General features: G+C 37.5%; 1 protein-coding gene across 1 annotated transcript in view; it reads right to left on the reverse strand.

Moving 5' to 3' along the window:
• Positions 1–9,449: 9,449 nt before the first annotated feature.
• grin2ab (glutamate receptor, ionotropic, N-methyl D-aspartate 2A, b) overlaps positions 9,450–25,810 on the reverse strand; it is a 103,932-nt gene continuing 87,571 nt past the window's right edge. Inside the window, exons 5-14 of the mRNA XM_051905464.1 lie at positions 25,594–25,708; positions 20,057–20,259; positions 19,611–19,776; positions 18,599–18,752; positions 18,372–18,497; positions 17,927–18,156; positions 16,784–16,944; positions 16,476–16,663; positions 13,911–14,149; positions 9,450–13,490 (exon numbers count right to left, since the gene is read on the reverse strand). Coding sequence (XP_051761424.1) covers positions 11,709–13,490; positions 13,911–14,149; positions 16,476–16,663; positions 16,784–16,944; positions 17,927–18,156; positions 18,372–18,497; positions 18,599–18,752; positions 19,611–19,776; positions 20,057–20,259; positions 25,594–25,708 — 3,364 coding nt within the window. The 3' untranslated portion in view covers positions 9,450–11,708. The remainder of the gene's footprint in view (positions 13,491–13,910; positions 14,150–16,475; positions 16,664–16,783; positions 16,945–17,926; positions 18,157–18,371; positions 18,498–18,598; positions 18,753–19,610; positions 19,777–20,056; positions 20,260–25,593; positions 25,709–25,810) is intronic.

The raw sequence follows: 25,810 nt of genomic DNA on the forward strand, positions 1-25,810 counted from the left end.
GATGAGACCCTAAAAAGGACAGAATCCTCACGCATATAATTTTTTTCTCGTCATAGTCACGAGTTTGCCCATCACAGGCATCAGACGCGCGTCTCCACGCAGCAGATCGTTTGTGTGTGTGACGGATGGATTCCCGCCGCTGTTTTGACTCCTTTACACATTTTATAAGCTCTTCACGAGTTCCAGCTGGCCAAAATACCATCACATGCAGGCTACGCACACACAACGAGTGCATTTAGCTCAGTACGCAGCATTGTTTTGGATGTTCGGTAAGTTCCGTCTCAAAATAGGCAATACTTCATAATCTGACCAATCAGGTTGTGAATGTAGATACCGAACCCTTTAGGTTCGGTATCTTTTGGTTCGGTGATAAAATTTCCAATCTGAACGCTAATTGGACCAGGACTAAATGTTTTTTTTTTCTTTTTTGGTCCGGACCAAATGAACCAAACAAACCGAACTACAAGTGTGAACACACCCGAAAAGTTTAGGTATTGGGTAGGATTAAGAATGTAGAATAAGGTCATGCAGAATAAGGCATTAATATTTGCTTAATAAGTACTAATAAACATCCAAAATTCTAGTAATATGCAAGCTAATAAGCAATTAAAAGACCCTGAAAATAAAGTGCTACCAATGCCTCAATCATTCAATAACATATATAGCAAATTTCTATACTAAAATTCTACATTATTTTGTCTAAATAAATAATATAATACAAACAACTGACTAAAAACAGATTTACATGCTAAAAATGAATTTAAGAATCACATTTTAATTTACTGTATGATATCCATATTTCATATGGTACATTATAATGTTATGATTCCTAAATTAATTTGTAGCATATACACTAAAAAGTTCGCTGTTTGGATTTTAATAGGCAAATGCTTAAGAGTCTATGGATGGTTCAATATTACAGTGATTATTATGTTTCTAGCATGTTATATGTTTGGCAACAGTTCTTTAATTGATGTGTAGTGTGTAGCTTTTCATTTCTTAAACAACCATGTAGGAAGACACATCATGTTCATATTCCAGGATGACAATGTGAAGATTCATCAGGTTCAAACTGTGAAAGAATTGTTGGGAGGGAGCATGAAGAATCATTTTCACACATGAATTGGCACCTCTGAGTTCTGACCTTAACCTCAAGTCTTTGGGATGTGAGGAGACTTTAAAGAGTGCTCACCTCTTGCATTGTCAATACAAGATCTTGACCAAAAATTGATGCACCTCTTGATGGAAATAACATTTGATTCAAAATGATTCTTCATGCTCCCTCACAAACATTCTTTCACAGTTTGAGCCTGATGAATCTTGACATTGTCATCCTGGAATATGGCTATGATACGTCTTCTGACATGCATGTTTATAAAATGAAAAGCTACTCTGTTAGGGTTAAAAGAATCGTTGCCAAATGGAAAACATGCTAGAAACATAATAATCACTGTAATAATGATCCATTCATAGATTCTTAAAGCCAATAAAAGATACATACATTTTATTAAATAAATAGTTATTTTTAAATAACTAAGAGTTTGCTGAAAGTGAATCAAAATCTAAGGGGAAATGCACAATGAAATATCCAATATCTCTAATATCAGCCAATAACTAATATATTGCGCATTCCTAATTAATAATAATAATAATAATAATTAAATATTTACTGTATTATATAAGTACATAAAATAATTTTTTGTAAAATGTAGATTAGGACTTTTTGGGAAATTTTATCTATCAGGAATTAACTGGATCGTAAAAATCACCATTAAATATATGAATGACACCAAAACAAATATTTGCTAAAACAGTGACTAAATATGAAATGAATATTACAAAAATTCACTGGGAATTTGATTTTTAGATCACGAAAGGCAAAATAACCATTTGGAAGACCCAGAACTTAAATAGGGTCCATTTTGATTTCATGTTGACTCCAATATCCTGTACTTTGATTCGCCACATAACGTGACATGTGGAATTTTGGTCACACCACATAAGGAGGCCTGGAAGGAAAGTCTCACACATCTATCTGAAACACACACACACACACGATCATAAAAGGTTGCGACTCTGAGAGTGGAATTTGAAAAGAGAAACCCTTGCGTGGTGTGCCACGTGTGCAACGCTTCCCTGCTCGCCGAACGTCATCCTCTTCCTCCTTCTCTCGATCTCTCTTCCTCCCTCCCTCTCTTGCCTCAAACTATCTTCCTCTGTATTTTTAGTATTGGAGAGTAGGCGTCGCGCCCTTATGAATTTTCATGGGTTCTTCTATGTGTAGGCAGAGCGCGCTCTTCTGGCAAAAGCTCAGAAATACTCACTCACAAATGCATGCACACAAACATACACTCATTCTTTCGAAACTGCAACCCAGAAGAAAACTCATCATCAGCTCTCTTCCTCCTGTTTGGCACAAACACGCACACATATACACCCACCACGAGAGCGAGATACAGTACACACCTAACACTACATGAACATTCAATGTCTCACAGTAGATTAAGCCAATAAGAAATGACTTCTATCTAAAAATGGATAGATCTGGGTCTCTCGCTTTCCTCACGAGCCCCCACACAGACCTTCAGAGGAAAAAATCCCTCCACTTCTTCACAAGCTCCATGTTAGTGACATGATAATACAATGTTAATCGGGTTTGGCGGCAGGCGCACTTCAGAGATTTATTCGGAGTCATTGACCTCTCAGTTTAAGCTCACACGTATGTGCGCTCACACGCTCGCAGTCGTGCGGCAAAGAGCATACGCGTGATTACACGCATTCTGAACTTCCGCAGTACTTACTGACAGCAATCCAGCGTATGAAAGTCATGTGTGAGTGTAAATGCTAATCTGTGAGCATATTATAGCCCTTCTTTTGCTCAAGGGGATGTCGCATATGTCCACATTAGGGCCTTAATTATGCTAATTCTTCAAATTTGATTCATTTAGTGCCATTGTTTTATTTTTTTTGGCATGTGCTTGTATGCGTGTGAGTAATTAGTATCTCCAGATCCTCGCTCTCTGATATGCATCAATGTAAACATGTGTCAGGATGTGTGTGCAGTCTTACTGCAGGCTATAATGTTGTGCATATGGATCACGTCACGATTAATTAGATTAGGATGAACTAACTGCAGATTAACATCCGTGTATTTGAGGCTGTTTGTTTAAAGCAGTATAAATGATGAAAACTTCTTTGATAGACTCTCTTCTGCCCTTCGCACTGACTCCTCTCAGGCTCACCACAATACATCTGGACCTTTTAGTGCCCAGTGATGAGTAAAAGTAATGCTTTCACCCATGTGCATCGCTAAACACACTATGACACATGCATACTGTGAGAGACGCAGACTCCAGATTTCCAGAGTGGGAATTTATGGAGGCGTTTGGTCCTTGATATACATTAAAACATAACAGATATTATAAATATAACTGTCAAAAGTAAAAAAGAAAGAACAAAGACAAAGAGAGAAAAAATGAATGAAAACATGAAAATAACAACAGCTCAAACTTAAGAGAGGAGACAGATACAATAAAATAAATTTAATAAAAGTAAAATAAATACAATTATAAGAGGGTTTTTAAATACCCAGGGAAAAAATGTGACTGCTACAGTGTTATTATTAAGTAAAATGATTATTTTTGGTAATTTAAATAAAGTTGAAATTTCATGAAATATAAATATTAGATGAAAAACTTAAAAAACGAAAATAAGAAATATCGCCTTTGCAGCTCCTAAAATAAATAAGTTAAAGTACTAAAATTACTAAAACAAAAACTGAAAAAAAAAAAATTAAATTTAAATATATTAAAAAAGCAAAAACTAATAAAATAAATAATATTAATAATAATAATATTTTAATAAGCATTAAAGCTACAATGTAAGACTTAAGCAAAATATCCAAAAACCACTAGGCCGGTGTTATATATTTTGTTCAGTTGAGTACTTACAATATCCCAAAAGTTTCCAACTATTTGTAAATCGTGAGAAAATCGCGATTTTAACCAAGGATACGGGGAGTCGCCTGTCAATGGTGTCATATCCGCATTACCCTCGGTTTCCGGTTTTATTTTGTAGAAACCATGGAAACACTAAAGACGCTTAAATATATTGCATGTTATATTAGACAAGGGAACAACTGATTGGTTACATTTATAGACAGAAAACGAATTATTGTTATATAGCTCGAAATGTTTTGTGTTATTGTTTAAATCTAGTTTTCTTGATTTTCCAAGAGTACCATGCTTTACCATGCCTCAGAGAAAAACACTATTATGCTAAGTAGCTAATACAGCATTTTCTCCATAATACAATACGTTTTAAAATTAATTGCATGCCATTGATCAACACAAGCCATCCAGCATTTATTAATGATATTCTAAAATCGATCTAGCTTACTGCAATGTGCAACAAGTGTCTCATAGCAGCAGCCGAGCGAATGCACAGAGTAACGATATAACATCATTTTCAACACACTCAAATGTATCTAATATGATAAACAGCGCTGTGTTACCTCATACGCTTGACCGAAAGAAGCGACACCGGCGACTGCAGCATAATAAAAGTTACGCTGCTCTCGAGGCGTGTCGCGTTCGTCTCTCATTAGCAATCTCTCCAGCGGCCTCGTTCAGCTCCAACAGCACTCGGCCCTGCTCTGCTTCATACTACAGTAACGTTAATAATCTCATCCACGAACATTATTTCTGCCCGAGTCCCGTCCTGATTAATTTCCACTGGCTGTGAGGTGAAGACATTTCTCAAGATTCCGAGCGCGGCGTCATCAAGCTACGCTTTTGTTTTAAATAGGTGACCTCTAGTGGTGAAAAATTTACATATTGTAGCTTTAACATTAAAATGAAAACTGAAAAATGTAAAACTCTAAAGAAAAAGGGCTAATTCAAAATAGTAATAAATATAATAATAGTACATAGATAATACTAATAACATTGAATTGCTATGAAAAAAGTAAAATCCAACTGTCAATATCATACTTAAAACAAATGTTTAAATGTAACTGTCAAAAAATAAATAAATAAATAAATAATAAAAAAGATCAAATCAAATAAAAAACAGTAGTTTTAAATGAAAGTATATGAATCTAACTTCTAGATGAGGCATATACTTTTTGTCCATTTCATTAACATATCATGCTTTGTATCAATTATATGGGCTGAAAACGTATAATGCTGCATTATGGCCTAAAGTGTGTCAAATGGCAACCCAAGTCATTATAAATTATAGCACTGAAAATCAAACAGTTCTGTAGTGCACTTACATCCTCCCATTGAGGTTCTTTCATGAAGTGCATTCCCTGCCATTAAAGTGCTCTCAAGAAATAGTAGGTCACAACTGGTTGAAATCTGTAAAGCATGCAAAGTGGTCTTTAAGCCTCCATGAAAAACAGTGATAGAGAAATAAAACTAGAAATTACCACTGTCCTTTATTTCAGACCAAAGGGTCTTAATGAATACATAAAACATCATAAAACATGCATAAACATTATGAATAACCATTAGGGAGAAAAATGTTAAGAAATATGTCTGAGCATGTATTATTGTCTTTAAATGGTACCATTCAGCCAAAGGCAAGTGAATGCATGTTAAAACATTATAAAACTGCTAAACAAGTCTAACTGCCTTTTTTCTGAATTTTATTAGACATTTAATTTGAGGGGGGAAAAAACAAACTGGATTTTGAGTAACATTCTGCATATAAATATTGATTTAAAATAAAATGAAAGATTTTCTTTTTTTTTTATCAATTCAGCTCTATGATATTGTAGAACTCAAAGTGACTGCATATTTAAAATGCTAAAAAAATATATATTAAAGCTGAAGTGTGTAATTTCTGTGCCACCAAATGATTATTATAAAAAAATTATTGTATTTAAACAGGTTTCCGAAAACTCCCACCATCCTCCATTGGTTGGACCACACTGTAAAAAAAAAAAAAAGGTTGTTTCAACTTAAAAAAGTAAGTGTTCATGCTGCATAAAAATTTTAAGTTTAGCCAACTTTAAATGTGAAGTTGTACTAAGTGACAACTTGGATATTTAAGTTGACTAAACTTTAAGGCAGCACAACACTTACTTTTTAAGTTGAAACAACAAATATATATATATATATATATATATATATATATATATTTTTTTTTTTTTTTTTACAGTACACTGAATGTTGAGTCAATATTGGTGTATCAAGCTGGTTGGGACACTCAAAGAGAGTAATGTTTTGAAATCAGTTTTAACATCTAATAAAGTTACACACTTCACCTTTAACCAGGACAGTTGGACCGTTTAATTATATTAATCTGAACGATTAATCAGAGACACTGTCTTACTATCTACCCAAAAAGTCACACACAGTCTTCACACATACTAGTCTTGGACATCTAAAGGAACAAATGAACATGAACAGCATTTGTCTACTGCCAGTGTACACACACACACACACACACACACACACACACACACACACACACACACACACACACACACACACAGTCTATACTACATATCAAAGTCTATACTACAGCGCATCAGCCTACTTGTACTATATAGTTTACCTTGCACAAATATTCTAACTCTTGTGAATTTATGAATACTAGTTGTGCTGGATTCAGAGCATTCTGAGCCAATTATTGTGCCATGAGATGCCAGATTTGTCAGCTTCTTTTGGCAACTACATATTACAGAAAAAAGAATAAAATCCAATGCAAAGTTGTTTTGAAAGATCTGCCAAAAGCCCGTCATGTAGCGGTTATCGACGTAATTTTGTTTCGTTTAAAAGGAATGGGCTATTTCATATGTTTCTCTGTAACAACATAACCAGGCTTATGACAGATGTAAATTATGTAGAGTGATGGTAATATTTAGACAGAGCAGAAAAAAAATTGCAGCAGATTGTCAGCATTAAATAGGTTATATTAGTTACTGATACTACCAATATGTTAGCCTTTGTTACATACAGAATCACAGAGCTTCCTTAGCACAAATTATATACCTCAAATCATTTGATTTATTAAAGGATTAGTTCACTTTAAAATGAAAATTACCCCAAGCTTTACTCACCCTCAAGCCATCCTAGGTGTATGACTTTCTTCTTTCTGAAGAACATAATCGAATGTAAATTAATAAATATCCTGATGCATCCCAGCTATATAGTGGCAGTGAACAGGACCAATGAGTTTGAAGCTCAAGAAAGTGCATCCATCCATCATAAACGTACTCCACATGGCCCCAGGGGGTTAATAAAGGCCTTCTGAAGAGAAGCGATGCATCTGTGTATGAAAAATATCTATATTTAACAAGTTATAAATTAAAATATTTAACTTCCACATTCCATATTCAACTTACGAAGAAAGTGTAAAACTCTTGCAGTTCAAAATGCTTACACTACATCCTACGCCTTCCGTATTTAAATTACAAAAGTAATTTCCGTAAGTTGAATATGTAAATGGGTCTGGTGGAAGCTAGATATTTTACTTTATAACTTGTTAAATATGGATATTTTTCTTACACAAATGCATCACTTCGCTTCAAAAGACCTTTATTAACTCCCCGGAGCCGTGTGGAGTACGTTTATGATGGATGGATGCACTTTCTTGAGCTTCATACTCATTGGTCCCATTCACTGCCATTATAAAGCTTGGATGCGTCAGGAAATTTATTAATATAACTCCGATTGTGTTCATCAGAAAGAAGAAAGTCATATACACCTAGGATGGCTTGAGGGTGAGTAAAGCTTGGGGTAATTTTCATTTTAAAGTGAACAAATTCTTTAAGGAGAGCTAAAAATAATTTTTCAAATCGGTCATGCTTACAATTTTCATCAGCTGGACGATAAATTTGGTGAAAACTTCCCTTTGACTTACACAAGAAAATCTACAGAAAGAATTATCATAGGCCCTGTTTACACTTGGTATTAAGATGCGTTTTGGTTGATCGGATCACAAGTGGACGACGCTAAATACAGGTGTAAACGGGGTCTAAAACGTTTTGAGCTTGTCCACTTTCGACCACTTCCAGAGGTAGTCGAAAATGCATTCGACTGTGGTTCAATGAGTTTGAACAGCTGCAAAAGACCGCCTACTTGCCACCTAACGTATAAACATTATGGGAAACTACGGTAGCCAGACGGGATTTAAACTTTGTCGACTGAAGACCCAAGTTTGGTTTAGAGATGAAAAACATACCAAGCACAATGTTCTCACGCCATTCCTGATTTCTAACACGTACTCACAGCGTGGTCTTGCGGCTATCAGAGCAGAAATGAAAGCTGATGCTCTCAGTGTGTTTTTCTGTCGCCTCCGTGAGCGTTCATATGTTAATTGCGTAAGCTTATTTTGTCCATTAGATGGAAAGATCTGAAAAAAACCCCATACATTTACCCGCCCATAGATGCTCCCCTCGAAGAAATCAGGACAGAAGTGGTCGAAAGTGGAAAAACACCAGCTATAAAGGGGTATGTGTCTCCCTCATCCACTTGTGTCCGATCAACCAAAACACATCTTAAACAGGGCCATGGAGACTTTGGTTGCTAGGGCAGTCTGAATGGTTACTTCCTGTCCCCTCACAATACCCTGACATTGTGGCAATGTTTTTTGCATCGATAAGCAACGCACAAGATTTCCTGTTTGTTTTTGACAAGTGGTAATGTAATTAGCAGTTTTCCAGTGATTATAAGTTAACTCATTAACTTGACAAAAAACAGTGGTTTTCTGTAATTGGGTTTAAAAGAAAAACAGCATTACAATTTCATATCAAGCTTCATTTTATGAAGCAAAAATGCACTGTTATGCCCCTTGACCAAAATATGTGAAAAACTACCTTTTAGCTTCACTAGCAGGGGACTACTCATCTGCCAACCTATCAGTTGGATCTTTTGAATACTTGCATATTTAAATTTCACCTAAAAGAATGAAACATACTGTTACTGGTCATTTCAAAATAGCCTAAATAGTCTCAAGTGACAGTAAAAATATATTTAAAGGGAAACTTTGAAAAATGGAAGTGGTTACATCTCACCATTATCATTTGACATTTTCTTCTGCAGTACAAAAATGACTTGCTGTCTGCTAAACAACCTGCTGGAAAAAAATAAATATAATTTTCTCATCCAGTGAAATGAATGCATGTCAAAACAATACAAATAATAATATGTTGCACTCATTTGGCTATAATGTCTGTTTTCAGCTGACTCTATACTCTCAGGTCTACATGTGGTTTTAACATGCATTTTTTTTTTTTTAATGACAAATTAAAATTCCACATTTCCACATGGGTAGGAACTGTAGGAATACAGCGCAATGTTTTTGAGGAATAAAACTCAATTAGAATAATTTATCATTATTAACTATTTTAACAATCAGTTGTACTAGACAGGGAATCAAGCTAGTGTAAATTAGTCTAAATTTGCATAATGAAAGTGATGCAAATGATGTAAAACAGATCAATGTGCAAATAGATTTATTCAGACGAAGTTCAAATCTACCTGTAAATACAAACTCATACTGGTTGTGTAAACCACTACAATCTAACCACAACCCATCTACTCTTGACATTGAAATGTCCTACTATGGTGTCTTGGATCTGGATGTTGTTGTCTACATTCAAGTGAGATGTTGATGCACACAAACAAGGCCTTCTCCATGGAGGCTGATATGAAATATGAATATGCTAGTATTTCGTAGACATTAATGAGGTTAAAAACAAACAGCTAATTTGAATATTTCTTGGGAGTGTAAACACAAGAATGACTGTCCGGATACATTGGCAGAACCAAAACGGCTAGAGGCAAGCATGTAGCATATGACAGACTGACCTTATGAGAAATTATTTTCTTTTCTAAAGCCACAATATATACTCTTTATTATTTTCAAACTCTTTTGTTGTGGTAAGTCTGAAACCTATATACCCTGAAATGTTAACCTCACTTGCTTCAGACACAGCGTTTACTGAAAACACAGCAAAGAAAGTTGATCCAGTTAACATTTGGTCATACGACAGTTTTATGTTTGTATTCAAATGAGAATCAAAATCACATCTGAGATGAATCCATATTTTCACATTCACTGTAAACATATACTCCCATTCACATCAAAATCAAAAAGAACAATTCTAAAAGTTTGACCATAGAGAAGATTAACATGCTCTTATCTTTTTTCTTTTAAATATATACGCAATTAAATCACATTAATAAATTAATTCCACATGTATAACAATTCATAAAATGAAGAACTAATAATAAAACATATTAAAACTAGGAAATTTCATACATAAATATAATATTGCAACCTGATATTGTGCATATCGCTGGAACGACCATTATAATTCAAAACAACCAAAAATATTTGTGAAGTATGAGTTTGTGGTTGGATTCTACAGGAAGTGATGTGTTTGTGTGTTCGAGGCAAACAGGAATTTTTTAACTCTCGGTGGTTCTGTATTGACATCATTAGTTGGTGTGGGCTTTTATATTGTCTACGCCTTCTCCGAGTCCCTTACGGCCACAAAAAAGACAGCATACCTCTTTTTCTGTCACTTCCCTGCATTTCTTTTCCTCCCATCTCAATAAATATACTTTGCACACCTTTTTCAAATATTTGGCAGTGTATAAAACTGTGTAAAAATTGACTATCACTTTTTTCAATAATTTAGACAACTATAGAAATATGCTCAAGATGATAAAATTTAGATGAATGAACACTGACACTTACTACACTGTTGTGCTGTGAGCAGAGGAGTGTTTTCCTGCATTTGAGCTCTGCATGCAGGCAAGGTACGGACAGATTCAAGGGTGGGGAGGGTCAAAGACTTTTTCCTCTTGGTGTCCTCAAGAGACACGAACGAGTCGCAGGCCTTGTGTGCACCAAGCTTTCCTTCTCTGAAATTCTCTAACGTACTTTATTTCAGAGATTACACCCGAGACTAATCATTCAGGTAGTGCATTTTGTCACAGGCTGGAATGGAAATCTAATCTTTCAGCTGAGCAGTCTTTGTGGACTGTGCCTCAGTGCAGCTCTTACATCGAAATGCATCCGTACATGCATTTATAAGCCGTTCAAACAATGTAACAGATGTTCTGCCACCTTTCCAAAAACTCAATCAGGTTTGGATCTGCTTAGCAATTATTTATTACAGAGCGTGTCATTGTGTGCAAGTGCACACCTGTCATGTATGCTATTACATTTTTTGGCTAAGAGAGATTCTATTATTATACCTAATGTTGTTCTTTCAGTGGTTTGAGATCATGTATTGTTTGTGCCTCTTGCATGTGCATGTGTATTTCTTGTGTGTGTGTGTTTAAAAGTGCAGAATGTGGATATTCACGTATGTTTTATTTATTCAATTTTTTGGTTGCTCGTGTTGCGTGAAAAAGGAAACTCTTTGGAGCTGCCCCTGGTACTTCCAAGCAGCTTTCGCTGCTCTTCCTTCGCTCGAAGGCGCAAGAGCGTCCTGCCCACCATTTCTGATGTTTTCTGGAAGACACAGAGCTGCCGCTCGACTAGAGGGGAGGACCTGATGTAAAGTTGAACTCTGGTTTCTGTTCAGACAGATAAGTCCAAGAAGGGAAACAAAATATATTCCAAACTTGCTTGCCTTATAGTCATAAAGCTTTTCAGTCCTGCCAAGAGTTCCACGGTTAAGCCATATCCTGGTGGAAATATCCATGCATGTCTTTTCATAGTCTTTCAGACCTCTCTCTCTATCAGACATCAGACTCGATGCTCGGCATCCTCTTGTAGACGCGCCGAGCGCCCCCAGCACTCATTGCCCTGGGGGCAGTGTATGTGCCGACAGGGGGAGGGGCTACATAAGGCATCACATGCTCGGGGTAATAGAGGTCAGGGGTAGCCATCCCCACTCCGAGCACATTGCCATCAGCCTGGCCTAATGTGAGTGGTACCAGCTGCTTATAAATGTCTGTGGAGCTGCGGCCATGAGCTAGACGCTGGTCGTCACGGAGCGTCTGGAGAAAGGGGTTTTCCGTCGGGCGTGCTGGATACATCGACTTGCTGCGACGGCCAATCCCGAGTCCACTGACACCCACTCCCGCGAGCGTGTGGTTTAGGTGCACCGACTGATTTTTTAGGGGCTTGTCTGGGATCAGAGTCGCCGAGGGAATGTTAGCGTATGGCGTGTTGTCCTGCAGGCTGACCCGCCGCGAGGTGCTCTTCTGGGGCAGGTTCTCGTACGAGTGCTGGCGGATGATTACGCCCTCGTTCTGGTAGTGACTAATAAGACCGTCGCCCTCTTGGTCACTCTGGGGAAGATAGGCTGTGAAGGAAGCATCAGGCTGGGGGAGAAAAGGAGAGAAGGCCCTGTCAACACTTCCGCCGCCGATGCCCCGTCCATCTGGATGGAGGAACTGGTCTTCGCTGATGTCGTACAGGTTTCCAGAGTGCAGGCAGGCATCGCAGCGATACTGAGGGGACCGTACAGTGTAAAGCCCAGAGTAACTGGACACTTTCGACAGGCAGCTACGGCAATGTGTCTGTCGTGGATCCTGAGTAGAACCAGGCCCGCCGGCGATGCTCCCTGCGCCGCCGGGCTTTCCATATGTGTTGTATTTTTTATCCTTTGCAATGGCGGTTTGCATCACGTCCGGTTCATGGGCCTGGGAGAGCAGACTGCTGTTGAGCTGCAGAATTGGCTGCTGCTCGGAAGAAGAGGATGGCCGGTGCTTGTTGTCACGGTGGTCGCTGAAGATATCTGGGTAGTGCAGCCCATGCTCCTGGTCAATGGAGTCAATGGTATAAATCTGACTCCCCTGGCTGCTCTGAGAGTAGATCTGAGCGCTGTGGTTGCTCTGCTGGCTGGGCTGGCTCCGCAATGTTGAAAGCTCCACGTCGCTCAGGTCCCGCGGTAGGCGGTTCCGTTTTCGAACCGTTTCTTTTACCTTGTGCTGCTTTTGCAAGTCCACCCGACCAGAGCAATCTGACATATCCGAGCGGGCAGGTGCATCTTCGGGCAGGTAGCGCTGGCTCTTCATAGGCAGGGTCTCAGTTGGCTGCGGGGCAGATGGTGGGGAATTTCCCCCAGGTCCTTGGTTCTGCCGTAGGGTCTCCACAGATTTCTTCCACAGGGCACGTGGCTTGGAGGCAGGAGGTCGTATGGTCTCACCTCCGCCTCCTGAGCCACCATTTCCAGCAACACCTGGCTGAGCATCCGTCAAGCTCAGGGCACGTTGCCCTGGCAAGAGAGTGTTGTTAAGTGGCTCTTTGTGACGGTTGCTAAGCATGGTGCTGGCATTGCTATAGGGCAAGTTTTTCTGGGCAAGGTTGTTACCTTTTCCTCCGCCCATAATTTCCAACAAGCCCGGGGTAGGAGGGAGAATGCTAGTCACGGGGCGTTTAGGTGAGGTAACTCCAAGGGTGGTGATCTCTTTAGCCGATTTCAGAAGGTGCAACATGTTGGCCTGAGGGCTGAAGCCCAACTCTGGGGCTTTCTTCATTTCGATGTGGACACCGTGAATACAACTCCAAATCCCCTATAGGTGGAATGAAGACGGAAAGATGAACAGAAAGAAGTTCGTAAGTGGAGGCTAACACCAAAAAGTATATATTAGCACAATATTTCACAATATAGTCTCGCTGTATTTTTTCTGGGTTCTGAAACTCTATAAAGCTATGGAATAAAGTAATATATCCCTGCTGTGACAAACAACCGCACCCTGTAACTGTATTCTAGAGACGGTGGCTGGGGCTATTATATTCTGTTATATAAGCTCTTTCTTATTTAACAGCAAAAAATGTGTTTGTCAGCACATAAGCAGCAATCCCTACTCTTTAAGACATTTGTGGTTAACAGCCACCATGACATGTTAATATGTCAAGATTGAGCAGATAATGGTTGCCTTCAGCAACAGAATCTCTCTAGTTAATTTACCGTAGTGTTTCTGCGAACATACCCTGCTGATAGTGAAGAGCATTCCTGGCCGACCAGAACAGAGACCAGTGAAACAGTAACGTAGCCTCCAGTAGAAGAGGTGCTCCCAGACAAAAGTAATTAGCGACAGAGCCATGGCAGCCGCGAGCATATAGAACACACCAGCCATATTATCCACATCCAGCTGACTGCTCATCACTTCATTCTTCTCATTATGACAAATACCAGTCAGCCACTGGGCCTCCAGCTCCTCCATCTCACCTAATACACAACACAAAATCACAGCTAATACTTATGCACAGAAAAACAGGCTGGCTCTGTTCCAAACACTAGCGAGCTGTTTACCTGGGCAGCATTTTTAAGCATTTCAGGCAAGTTCTTAACAGAAAGTCTGTTAAATAGGCAGCAAAATAATGTTGCCTTGTGAGATATTGTATTAAATAAATTAAAAATAAACTGAATCAAATAATGATCTTTTTCGATACATTTTGATACACATTCACTTCATGGATAAAGCACTACAAGCTCTATGACATTTTACATCCAAAATAAGAAGATGGTACAATAGGTTAATCTAAATTAACTACTTTATATTTTATTTCACACCTTGAATATTTCATTCTAATTGGTTGATAACAGCTGCTGTCATTTTTTTTTTTTTAAATAATGACTGCTTTAATAATGACTGCTTTGCATATTTGACTGCTGTTCCTGGCTATCAATCTCCTACACTGTAGCAGTTTTGTTCTACTTTGTTCTACCATTCAAAAATGTGGGGTTTGTAAGTCTCTTATGCTCACCAACGCTGCGTTTGATCAAAAGTACAGTAAAACAGTAGTATTGTAAGTGAAATATAGTTACAAAGGTTCAACATTACTCCACCTTTCAGTGTCACATGATCCTTAAATCACATAGGAAGAACATAATCCATTTGAAATAGTCTTTTATCACAAATTTACATGAAATACTAATTAGAATTTATTATATATATATATATATATGTATATATACAGTTGCAAATAAAAGTATGTGAACCACTTGCAGAATTTGTGAAAATGTGAAAAATTTTAACAAAATAAGAAAGATCATATAAAATGCATGTTATTTTTCATTTAGTACTGTCCTGAGTAAGATATTTTACATAAAAGATGTTTACATATAATCCATAAGACAAAAAAAAAAACTGAATTTATTAAAATTACCCCATTCAAAAGTTTGTGAACCATTGGTTCTTAATACTGTGTGTGGTTACCTGGATGATCTACGACTGTTTTTTGTTTTGTTTTGTGATGGTTGTTCATGAGTCTCTTGTTTGTTCTGAGCAGTTAAACTGAGCACTGATCTTCAGAAAAATCCTCCAGGTCCTGCAGATTCTTCAGTTTTCGAGGATTTTTTGCATATTTGAACCCTTTCCAGCAGTGACTAAATGATTTTGAGATCCATCTTTTCACACTAAGGACAATTGAGGGACTCAAACACAACTAATAAAAAAGGTTCAAACATTCACTGATGCTCCAGAAGGAAACACGATGCATTAAGAGTCAGGGGGGTGAAAACTTTTGAACAGGATGAAGATGTACAAATTTTTCTTATTTCATTTAAATATCAGTTTTTTTTTATTTAGTACTGCCCTTCGGAAGCAACAGAAGATACTTACATGTTTCCCAGAAGACAAATTAAGTACAATTTACCTTGATCTTCAAATTCAAAAAGTTTAATGCATCGTGTTTCCTTCTGGAGCATCAGTGAATGTTTGAACCTTTTTTAATAGTTGTGTTTGAGTCCCTCAATTGTCCTCAGTGTGAAAAGATGGATCTCAAAATCATTCAGTCACTGCTGGAAAACTGAAGAATCTGCAGGACCTGGAGGATTTTTCTGAAGATCAGAGCTCAGTTTAACTGCTCAGAACAAACAAGAGACTCATGAACAACCATCACAAAACAAAAAAACAGTCGTAGATCATCCAGATAACCACACACAGTATTAAGAATCAAGGGTTCACATACTTTTGAACGGAGCCATTTTAATAAATTCAGCTACTTTTTCTGTCTTGTTGATTATATGTAAACATCTTTTATGTAAAATATCTTACTCAGGACAGTATTAAATAAAAAATAACATGCATTTTGTATGATCTCTCTTATTTTGTTAAAATTATTCACATTTTCACAGATTCTGCAAGTGGTTCACATACTTTTTCTTGCAACTGTATATATATATATATATATATATATTACGTTCTATCCATCAGATCACCCTAACAGGGTTTATTTTGTAATAATGATGACTAACTGTACATTATCCCTTACATATTTGTGTGTCTATGTATGTTTTGTGCTTATCAGAGTATTGCATCAATAACATGCGCTAAGTTAAAATCTATCCAAATCATGCTCTTGATGCTATGCATCTGGGTGAGTGTTAACAGTGTTTTAAATAAATAATTTATGAAATTCCATTTCATTTAGAATGCTGCCAATGTAGAGAGCAAGGAATCTCACTAAGGTTTGGAACAGAGATAGTGTTTAATACAGAGGTCATGAGATATGTGGAATAACAAGAGAGAAATGCAGAAAAACACTTATACCATCTCCAATGATCCCGAGGATAGCAAGGTCGACCAGCCGTTTCCAGTAGGATCCTTTCTGCAGGGCAATACCATATCCTGTTGTGGCAAAGATGTAGCCACTGCCAATAGTTACTAGCTTACAGCCATCATCACGCCCCGCCATATAGTTGAGCACAGCCGCATCATATATGAAAGCATCCAATTTACTGTATAAAACAAAAACGCACAAATATTGGCTTCTGTATATATACACAGAAAAATTAACATTATGTCTGACAAAAATAACCTTTTTGACCATGCAAGAAAACTGAATATCCCAGCCCTACCCAGTCTTGAGGCTGACCAGTGCATCCTGAACTCCAGTTTGATGGTATTTCACCATGTACTGGTGCATGTCTGGGTAGTTTTTCCTGATGTTTCGCTCTGTGCTTCCATTAGGCACGGTCCCAAAGCGAAACGGTGGTGAATAGGAATAGGGACTCTGAAACTATGAAAGAGAAAAAAATAAAAATAAATACATCAATTACATAGAGAACTGTGAGGGCAGCTTAAAGAGATACATGGAGAGAATCAATACCAGCTCAAATACAGAAATAAATCCAGGGAGATAAACCTAGTAACTGGTGTAGTTCAGACGATCCATCTTGTAAATTTATAATGACATACGGACGCTTTCTCAAAACCTAGTGAGCTGCCAACTAGACAGTGCACTGTAAAATATATTTTGTCAGGTAGTCTAAAAACTGTGCTTCATGTTGTAACATCTAAATGAACTTGTTTTATTCAAATTATTTATTATCACTGAATCAAACAGAATACATAAGTTTACACCAATAAAAGTTATTTTTTAAAGTAGAAATTAGGTAGAAATAACTTCCCATAGCACCAACTGCATATTTTTACATTTACAAGGAATTGTAAGCATGCAAATCAGCACATTATCATGTGACACTGAAGACTGTAATGTAATGGCTGCTGAAAATTCAGAAAATACTGTTACACATTTTTCCTGAACTGTTTATGACTGTGTTTACATTAATACTCACCAAGATGGTCATTGTGGCATTATTTTTTAATGTATTTGACCATTAATAAGTTGTGAAAAAGAGCTCATTTTGGCACTTGTATTTCAGAGGCGGCTTTATTATGTGCGCTTCGGATATAAGCGTGAAATCTGCGGGAATTACTAGAATTATGCGCAATTCCGCGCCAAAATGTATGGAGTGAATGAGACGACTGAATGAGAAGAGGCGGGTGCGTGTCAACTCGCTGTCAGAGAGGAGAACAAGAAAGTGCAGCTGGTATCGGTGTATCGATACTGCAGAAAAGAGTATTGGAATCGTTTCAGATATTTCAGTATCAATACATATCGAAATATTGACATTTTTGACAACACTAATACACATAGAGTTTAGAGAAGCAGTTGAGAGTAAGACAGCTCACTATATTTCATGACACAAAAAAATTACCTTTCTGTCACTGAGGCCTGTGACTTGGTCTACAAACTCCTCTTGGATCATAAAGGCAGCCAAGTTGGCAGTGTAGCTGGCCAGGAAGATCACAGCGAAAAAGGCCCATACGGATACAATAAATTTACTGGTAGTGCCCCTCGGGTTCTGTACTGGGACGGAGTTGTTGAACACCAGACCCCACAGCAGCCAGATTGCCTTACCAATGGTGAAGGAGGGTCCATGAGGGTCTTCAGAAATGTATAACAGAAAGAGGGAAAGTTAGAGAGTAGAAGTGAGGAGTGAGCAGGAAGTGACCAGAGAATTGTGGATCTACAGGTACTCAAGGTGCTTATTGTTTAAATGTTTAATGTTCAGGTTTTTAAATTTTAACTATATATACACTGACTGTTTCAGATCATCTTAAAGCAGAGGCTGACTGTGTGTTTGATGTTGTGTATCATACCTTTGCCCTGTGCCAGGTTTCTATTGAAACCGAGCGGACTGATGAATTCAAAGAGAAAAACAGCGATTGCTGTGACGATGAGTAACATGACAAACATCATAACCCACACTGAAGCACTGAAGGGTTCTGAGGGAGGAAAGAGAATTGAGAAAATGCATGGGGGAAGGAAGAGATAAGAAAAACACTGATTCCAGGGGGGATTTCAAAGATATTATTTCATCTAATACCTAGAAACGCAGAAGGTGACACCGTTCCATTGCTACGTGACACCATCACGCTGATGCCTGTCTCAACAAATGGGACAGAGAAGTCTATGACTTCGGACCGCTCTTCATTTATAGTCAATGAGCCCACGGCCATTACCGCCTTTTTATTGAATACCTACAGAGCAGGGAAGAGAAAACACCTCAAGAAAAAGCAAACACACTGAATGAAACCGAAATACACATGGATGGATGGATAAATGGATGGATGGATGGATGGATGCCATAAAAATATGATAGATAGACCAATAGATAGACCGATAGATAAACCCATTGACTGATAGACAGAAAGATAGATAGATAGATAGATAGATAGATAGATAGACAAATATATAGACTGAAAGATAGACCGATAGATAGACAGACAGACTGATAGAACGATTGATAGACCGACGGATATATGATAGATAGAATGATAGACAGAATGATAGATACAGATAGAACAACTGATAGAATGAGGGAATGAGAAAGACAGATAGAATGATAAACAGATTTCAAAGACCGTTAGATAAATAGTACGAATGACAAATAGAATGATAGATAGAAAGATAGAATGATAGTTAGATAGAATGTTAGATAGATAGATAGATAGATAGATAGATTGGACGGACCGACTGATAGATAAATAGATAGAACGATCGAACGAATGATAGAACGAACAAACAAAAGAACGATAGAACGAATGATAGATAGAATGATTGATAGATAGATTGATTGACAGATTGATAGACAGAACGATAGACCAATAGATAGACAGACAGATTGATAGCCCGGTGGATATATGATAGATAGAATTATAGACAGAACGATAGAACGATAGAACGATAGATAGATAGATAGATTGGACGGACCGACAGATAGATAGATAAATAGATAGAACGATAGAACGAACGATAGATAGATAGATAGACTGTTATATAGATAAATAGTACGATGGATGGATGGATGACTCATTAGGTCTTTTAGAGTGACTAACCTCCCCCACCATGCCGTTCCACACATTATTGATCTTCTTGCCATGTTTGCCATTTGTGACCAGGTAAAGATCATAGGTGAACTTTACATTTCTGGCAATCTTCTTCAGGATGTCTATACAAAAGCCCTTGCAGCATTTCTTGACATAGGAGCCCTCCGTGGTATTACTGCAGCATATACAGGCACAGAGATACAGAAACACAGCTGATACTGAGAAAGATTGAAGATAGCTCAATCTAATAAGTTCTAAATATAACACACTAAAAAGTTCATAACCACATTAGAGACAACACAATTATTCCTGTATTCCCCAGGAAAAGAAAGCTCTCATGCTAAAGGTTAAGACAGGATGTATAATGCCTGCAGAACCTATTGGTTTATTCAAAACTGGTATAATCTGCTAAAGTTGTTCTTTAAAGTTAAATAAATAAATAAAACATAACTCACTCTTTAATGTGTTTCCTGCAAGGTACAGAGTTTCGCATACATGTGCCAGTAAGAATGTCCACATCATCCACTATAACAAAGGGTCTTTCCTCTAGAGTCACAATGCTCAAGTGGTTCTCATCAGCGTCCATGTCTCCGAATGAATTATAACGCGGCCACACTGGAAACTTCAACTTCAGTGAGTGGTTTTCCCATCGTCCCATCTGTAGAAATACACAAACAAACATTGACTCACCAATAAACAAGGTTTGAAGGTTCTTCTCAAGTGCCCTCCATTATTATATATTTTGGGATGAAAATGTGATTTTCCGCTCTTCAAAGCAAACCTCAAAAATGTTATTAGATAAACACTGTATATTTTATCCGGCAAGCAAGCAAGTCACATTCAAACACTGGGACCATGTCTATCTTTCCTTCAGTCTTCCTCCATGTCATCTCATTCTCTCTTTATTTACTTTATTTTTATATTTTATTATTTATATTTTCATTTCTGTTCTAATCTTTTTTTTGTCATTTTAAATCCTTTTACATTTTTGCAGTCCATTTAAATCAGCGGTTCTCAACTGGTGGATTGTGACCCAGAAATTGTTTGCAGGTCTTTTCTAATGAATGGGGTTTTACTTTCAGCAGGGTGAAAAAAACAATGCTAAATGCAAATAATAAAATATTAACCTAACCATACAATCGTCCCCAGTCAGGATAGAAAAATAATAATGTGCTTATCAAGTTTTAAAAGGGAGGAGAAAATACTTTCTGTATATTTTGTTGTTAACTTTAAAGGCCGCCCAATCAAACTTTATGGTATTTTGGTACAAATTCATCTGTCGCTTGGTAATATGACTAATATCAATATTATATTTGGCCGGGTATTTGTTCCATGTGTTAGGGTGGTAAATAACACTTGTGCTGCTGTTTATGCATTAGCAAAATTCTCAGTTTTCCCTATTCAGCCTATGTCATGTTAATAATTTCGCACATTGTTTGGCCTCTGTGGTTCATGCTAATATCAATCAATGTTAATGTTGGATTTCAAGAACATTTTTTGTTACTTTTGTACAATAAATAATCTTGGTCGTAACAAGATAATATTGGGGTCCTCACAGAAAAACCAGTTTGGATCTACATTGGTCCTGTGGGGTAAAATTACATTTTTAGAAGTACAACAGTGTCTTAGAGGTACAATGTGTAAGATTTTTGCAATAAAATATCCAAAAACCACTAGCACAGTGTTTTACATTTTGTTCACTTGTGTACTTACATTATCCCAAACATAGCTGCGGGAACATATTTTATCAGGGGGGTGCTGGGGGGGCGGGGCGGTGTCGTGGTGGAGGATTTTAAAGAAAATCCTAATATTAAACAGCCCAAACAACATGAACATACACATGAATGAGGACAGAGTTATGTGAGAATGCTCAGAACTCATGATTAAATAAATTTTAAAAACACTGCATATTTCACTCCATCTGCATCTTACCTTATGATACTCAAATGTAGTTTGGCGCTCATCAGTTAGGGCCGGTTCACAGAGAAAGCAAAAACCTTCAAAGCAAAATTGCGAGACGCAGGTAGTGGAATGGGGGAAAATGCAAGGTCTCGAGATGCATTTTTTTTAGAAAGGGCCACATTTTTGAAACGGTGTCATGCGTGAGGCGCTGCAAAAGACCCGAGACGTGAGCGCAACGCATCAAGTGCGTTCACATAGAAAAAAAACTGAAAAGTAGCACAGTGGAATTGAAAAATGTATTCTGTGTGAACGGCCCCTAATGCTGATGAATATACTTTAATTCAAGACCTCTATGTTTAGTTGTGAACGTGCATAAGTGGCAAATGAGTTCTGAGACATGCTGGTCCTGAACCAGCGTAGTCACGTCACTCAATCTAATGCGAGATCGGCTTTTGAAAAAGCCTATATTAATTTCTCAAAGTCATAAAACCATATTCGACAACATGACAGGGAAGAGAAGAAATTGTTGAATAAAGTCGTTATTTTTGTTTTGTTTTTGCACACAAAAAGTATTCTCGTCACTTCATAACATTAAGGTTGAATCACTGTAGTCACATGGACTATTTTAACGGTAATTGCTTTGCTTTCTATGGGAGATTAAAGTAAAAAAAAAACTCTCGGATTTCATCAAAAATATCTTAATTTGTGTTCCGAAGATGAATAAAGGTCTTGCGGGTTTGGAACGGAACGACATAATTAATGAGAGAGTTTTCATTTTTGGGTGAACTAACCCTTTAAATTCCAATGTAGTGAAACAGCTGTCAGCAGGGGGTGCTGCAGCACCCTCAGCACCCTTAGTTTCCGCGGCCATGATCCCAAATGTTTCCAACAATGTTTAAATCTAGGGAAATTTGCAATTTTAACCAGTGTAACATCTATCCTCATTGCGTCACCTGTCAATGGCGTCATATCCGTATTATCCTCGGTTTTCGCTTTTTACTGCTGTAAAAACCATGGCAACACAGGGAGTCTCATGAAAAAACGCAGAAGTAGTAGTTCCTAGCACGCCACTCTGTTGTTGTTTCACACATTCGTCATGGACAACAATTATTTGTTATCGTTTGCAAAGATTCTGTCACCAAAGATAACTCCAAGAAATGTAAACGTACAGGTGAATCAAATTGCCCAGATTGGGCAAGAGGAGAAATAAAACAAAGATCAATATTGTTGTGGGATTTCCTAGATGGAGAGAGCATCGCGACAAACTTCGAATAGACAGAGATGCCGAACTTTCATGTGTTCTATTAGATAGGTGAGCCACTGTTTGGATAACTTTATTGACAGAAAACTAAATCATTATTATATACCTCAACAGGGTTAGTCTTATTGTTTGAATGTCTTGTTTTCTTAATTTACCGCAAGTAACATGTATGTATATGTATATATTTATTGAACAATTAATAATCAAGTACAGATAATCTGAATGAATATTAATAAATTTATGCTGATATAACTAGACATGCAGTATTATTGCACTTGGTTTGTGCAATTACAGACCTGCAAACTCAAAAGAGGTGAAAAAGGTGACATGTATGAGAAATAAATTGTTGTAGGGGGTCTGGTGGCATAGTCCCCAGGAGAACATTTTTGTGATTTTAACATGTAAAAACGAAGCATTCTGGTGCACTCTGACAAAAAAAAAATGGAAAAGACAACATTTGCTTCAAGTAAAATAAAACAAAATCAAATATTTATTGACTCTAGGGCTGGGCATTGACATAAATTTCACAGCTGAATTCGATTTTTATACAGAAGCTTGCGATTTGATTTCAATTTGATTATCTTCAATTCAATACTTATTAATTTGGGGCCTATCAGGTACAGTACATGGCAAATTTCCTCAAAGAAAAGAAATATCTCAACTAATGCTGTAAACTATACAGGGAACCACAGTTGGCACATCATTATAATAGTAAAGGTTAAAATTAATTGATTTATAAGCTACTTACAATAAAATTACACATAAGGAAGTTTTTATAATTACATTATAGTACATTTTAATGGCATAATTATGTTTCTTCTCATTTTTATATAGGCCTAAACATTTAAATGGTGGCCGTCGTAAAAACGGGTTTATACATTCAATATGGAAGCACATGTTAAGTACAAATACAATGAATATGCAATGGCCTATAGTGCATATATTTAGCAAAATGCTCCTCTCTAAGTTCATTTTTGTAGCTGACTAATGAGTTTTTGAACATTGAATGGCTTTTCTGAGGTAAATGTGACAGTAAATGTGACATTTTTACAAGCTGTTTTATTGACGCCTTTCCGCGGTTGAAACACTGATTGATCGATTACATGTGACATGATATGATTTCGGTAAGTTGTATCTTTCAACATACCTTCGGATGTTCGTTCATGCTTATTTCGTAACTAGTAAAGCAGAAGAGATGGTCGGTTCACATGCGCTCTGCTTGAACCAAAGCGTTACAGGGATCTGTCACGCCAAAGAACGCCAAGAAAGATCACGACAGCTCGAGAGACATCTATGGTCTCACTCCATTCTATGGGAAAGTAGTCCATTTTCGATTCTTGTGAGGTTTATTGTGCTTGCATTTTTACCCCGACCTCCCCCCAACTATTCGGATCTACATGATTCACATAGATGACATATTTTCATTCAAAATGGCGAATTTCGCTGAAAAGCGACTAGTTTGCAGGTATGTAATTAACAAGTCTGGTGAACAAAAATAGCAAGCCAGCCTTTTTGCAAATGCTGTGGGTACGTTTAAATGTACCTTTAGTATGTTTATTTTGAACACGTAAAACTGCGCTGCGTTACCCCTCCAATTAATTTGACAAATAAAGTGATGATTAGTAATTTAGCATTAAACATTACATTACTTGCGGCTAATTCATTAGAATGAAATAAAATCATGAGATCAAACTTAACGGTTATAAAACTTTATTTCATTACCTCATCCATGAACATGATTTGTGAGTCCCGTCGGATTGATTTCCATCGGCAGTGGAGGTGAAGACGACAACTCCCATCATTCCACGCTCCTTCACAGCGTCATCAAGCTACGCGCCTTTGTTATTGTTTCGAATATGCGACCTCTAGCGGCAAAAATTACATACTGTGCCTTTAAAACTGCATGCGTACTGATTACAACAGAAAAATGCTGCTTAAAGTAGTTTTAGATCGCACGCCTAACCGCTGTTACTGCTCGAAATGTCATGTCAGCTACCCATGTAACAACATAATGTGTCAAGTTTACAGCATGTATGTGCTCTGTACTCTTCGCGCAATAGTTATGTGTGCCGTCATGTGCGTGTACTCGTCTATAAGCTCCGATAACACGATCGGCTCACACCCTGTTCTAGCCCCGCTGCAGTGAGAAATGATTAGTGTCACACTTTTCACACAATCACTGCAGGGTTTTAATGTGAGTGTGTGTGTCTTCACACACACTGCAGGGCACTGTCAAAACACACAGCATCCAACACACCTCAGAGAAATAACAACTCATTAAAAGAACGCATGAGTGAGCAAACGATTACGAAAACGAGTGTGTGAAGCACTGAGATAGAATAGGAGAACATGTAAAGCTAATTAGAGAAAGAGAGCAAAGACAGAGAATAGATTACTGTACAAAAAAACAAGCAAATTATATATGCTAATAGCCAAAATAGAGAGAGAAATGAAAAAGGGCAATAACCAGCACAATAGAACTGGATGGAGACACATGTGCACTCTTCTCCAATTTAATGCTTTCGCAATAAATCAGTTATGAAACCATTGCGTTAATAAGGGCTATTTTGACTCTTTATGACTAAGTAAACAATGCTTGAAGTCATGTGCATGGAAAAACCCCAGGCTGTGAAATGGGAAGTACAAATGAAATGTTCTTTTTCCCTAATAGCAAAGTCCAGTGCATTTTCAGTCACAGTCACAAAAAGGCTTTGAGCTAGTAAACAGAATATTGATTGCTTATGGTTCCTGAATCCCCTTACAGGCAAAGCTAACAGAAGAAAATGAAGATTCGGGAGGGATATAAAGATTAAAGGCTCTTTATCTTACCTTCTCCCATTCCCTCCGCGTGTTCAGAACAATGACAACCAGTTTGGGATTGACTTGGTAGCCATCGTCCATGAATGAATGATCTTTACCCCCTAGATTGACTCCCATCATATATCTGCAACACACACAGACACAAAAACCCCAAACAGTTTAAACTCAGCAAGTCATATTGAGCTCTGACTAAAGTGTTTGGCGGCGACATGCAAGTCATTTAATG

Source organism: Ctenopharyngodon idella, chromosome 1 (genome assembly GCF_019924925.1).
Source record: "Ctenopharyngodon idella isolate HZGC_01 chromosome 1, HZGC01, whole genome shotgun sequence".
NCBI classification, from domain to species: Eukaryota; Metazoa; Chordata; class Actinopteri; order Cypriniformes; family Xenocyprididae; genus Ctenopharyngodon; species Ctenopharyngodon idella.